The sequence below is a fragment of the Priapulus caudatus genome, unplaced genomic scaffold (genome assembly GCF_000485595.1).
Source record: "Priapulus caudatus unplaced genomic scaffold, Priapulus_caudatus-5.0.1 Scaffold602, whole genome shotgun sequence".
Lineage (NCBI taxonomy): Eukaryota > Metazoa > Priapulida > Priapulimorpha > Priapulimorphida > Priapulidae > Priapulus > Priapulus caudatus.
The window spans coordinates 139,263-141,821 of NW_014577663.1; the positions used below are offsets into that span (position 1 = coordinate 139,263).

General features: G+C 48.6%; 1 protein-coding gene and 1 long non-coding RNA gene across 2 annotated transcripts in view; both read left to right on the forward strand.

Annotated features, from left to right (window-relative positions):
• The window catches only part of LOC106812032 (SH2B adapter protein 2-like), a 6,590-nt gene extending 5,096 nt beyond the window's left edge, over positions 1–1,494 (forward strand). Inside the window, exon 2 of the mRNA XM_014815785.1 lies at positions 1,369–1,494. Coding sequence (XP_014671271.1) covers positions 1,369–1,407 — 39 coding nt within the window. The 3' untranslated portion in view covers positions 1,408–1,494. The remainder of the gene's footprint in view (positions 1–1,368) is intronic.
• The window catches only part of LOC106812033, an 11,082-nt gene extending 9,389 nt beyond the window's left edge, over positions 1–1,693 (forward strand). The window contains exon 3 of the long non-coding RNA XR_001394251.1: positions 1,683–1,693. This is a non-coding gene — a long non-coding RNA (uncharacterized LOC106812033). The remainder of the gene's footprint in view (positions 1–1,682) is intronic.
• The last annotated feature ends 866 nt before the right edge of the window (positions 1,694–2,559 follow it).

Sequence of the window (2,559 nt, forward strand, 5' to 3'; positions counted from 1 at the left end):
TCTCTCTCCCCTCCTCTCTCTCTCTCTCCCCCTCTCTCTCTCCTCTCGCTCTCTCTCTCTCGCGCTCTCTCTCTCTCTCTCTCATGTATATATATATGACTCTGGCCTGAAGGGGGAGGGGAGCTCGACCAAAACCGCTCACGTGTATACATACCCGTGTGTTTATCGGGTTGAACGTCCCCTGCTGATTCGAACTTCCTTGTTACGAATAATTGCACAAATACACGCGTACGCGTCGAGCGAGCGCCCGCCCGGCCGACTGTCCCAACAGCTCGAAACGGCGATGTCCTACCATTCCCTCCGCCGCATACCTGGCTGTCAGTGGAGTATTGTACATGCGCTATCGTCCTATCTAATAATCCACTTGTCCTGCTCACTCTACGCGCGAGGGTTCGTCTGTCATGTAAACAGCAATACGCAGGTACACCTGTAGCGACAACATTCATGAGGTCATGCAGGAGAATGGCAGCCGCGAACGATGTGTATAGGCCACGCGCGCGCGCGCACACACACACATACCTACAAACACACACGCGCACACACACATACACATACGCGCGTTCACACGCACATACCTACAAACACACACGCGCACACACACATACATATACGCGCGTGCACACGTATACACACGCACGTACACACACATACATAAGTAACATATATATGCCACACGCGCGCGCACACACATACATATACGCGCGTGCACACGCACATACCTACAAGCACACACGCGCGCACACACACACACATGCACGCACAACACACACACACACGCACACACAACACACGCACACACACACGCACGCACGCATGCACGCACGCACAACACACGCACACACACACGCACGCACGCATGCACGCACAACTCGCCACTGAGCTGTGATGTGGAACACGGAGCAGAGCAGCTAATCGAACGATGGAGGGAGGTATGGAGTGTTCGATGATGCAGGCAGCTGTCTAGCCGTCGATGCAGGCAGCACTGACACTGACGTCTCGTGTCACCTATACGCGAGAGGCCTGTCTGCTCCCATGTCAGTTGGCCACACAAACGCAATTACTTTCGCGGTGGTTTAATTTTCGCGAATTTCGCGAACGCGTCCCCGACCGCGAAAATAACAACACGCGAATAATTCATACCGTATAATACCAAATAATTCATAATTCTCCGACCGCGAATTTAACCACTCGCGAAATTGTCCGTCAAGTCTAAATTCGCGAATATATCTGTACGCGAAAAATATGGCGTATACAGTAGTTTCTCAGTGAGAATGAGAACGCTTGTTATGTCCAGAACACTCAGTATGACGCGCCTACTGAGCGAATTAACTTTAAAAAACGCGGTCAATGGTTTTTTTTTTGCTCTAGCCGAATAGCAAGACCCCTGCTCTGTCCTGTGGCTACTAGTGATGTGGGGACACCCACTGCTGGAAAGAGTGTGGATCTGCTTCCTGTTATTGTTGTTATTGTTGTTGTTGTTGTTGTTTCCTGCTGTTGTGCGGTTGCGGTTACGAGAGAAACGGCTGGTTATCATTTTGCTGACAGTCATGCGGATTCTAGCGACGGTCGTGCGCGTCAGAGTACATGATCAGTAGATCGTTCATTTCTAGATCAGTTGTCATTCCCTACGTGACAATATTCACGTAACACACCCGTCAGATTTTTGCTGCGATGCGTAGAAGGAAGCTGAAGTGCCAAGCCATACAGCTTCACCAGCGTGTAACAGACGAGCAAAGACGCTGCAGTTAACCTGCGAAAGATTGCGTCCTTGGCTACGTTCTGCCTGCCGATTAATTACCTAGTGTTGTTAGGTGCACTGATGCGACTTCCTAAAATAAAGGTTACAGGCGACAATACATCTTATATTCGCACGTTCTCACTTCATTGTAAACCTAGTGTTGCTGAGTCGCGCATGCACGGGCCTTCACAATACGCGACACCAAAAACGATTGACCACACAGTGAAATTTCGATTAGAATATCTGTAGCACTATAATGTTTACCATATTCGTGGTGCATCTGTCGATACATTTATTACTATTCTGATTGTTGTTGTTGTTGTTGTTGTTGTTGTTGTTGTTATTGTTGTTGTTGAATCTACCGTCATTAGTCTGTGTGTGGCTAAAAGCTTCCTGAGTTGGTCGGTTACTTAGGCGTCATTCGATTGCGTTTTTGCCCGTCTTTTTATAGCAGTTTTTGCCCGACGTCTCTCATGCGATTAAGACGGCAGAGTACTGTGAAACAATACGATAATTCTTGCACCACTTATCCGATCAAAGAAGAGAAATGTTATGAGCATTGGCGTTTGGGTTTGTCTATATTCCGGCCGGTACAGGAGATAATTTGCATATTTTGTCACGTGGTTTGTGTTATAACCAATCAGATGTAATCGCGGTGGAGAAGGAGGGGAGAAGCTGGTGGAGAACCAGCTTCTCCCCTCTTCCTTCTCCACCACCTTCTCCCTTCTCCCCTTCCTCCTCCTTCACCATCTTCTTCACAGCTGGAAGTGACGTCACGAACACGCGATTACATCTGATTGGTTATAACACAAACCACGTGA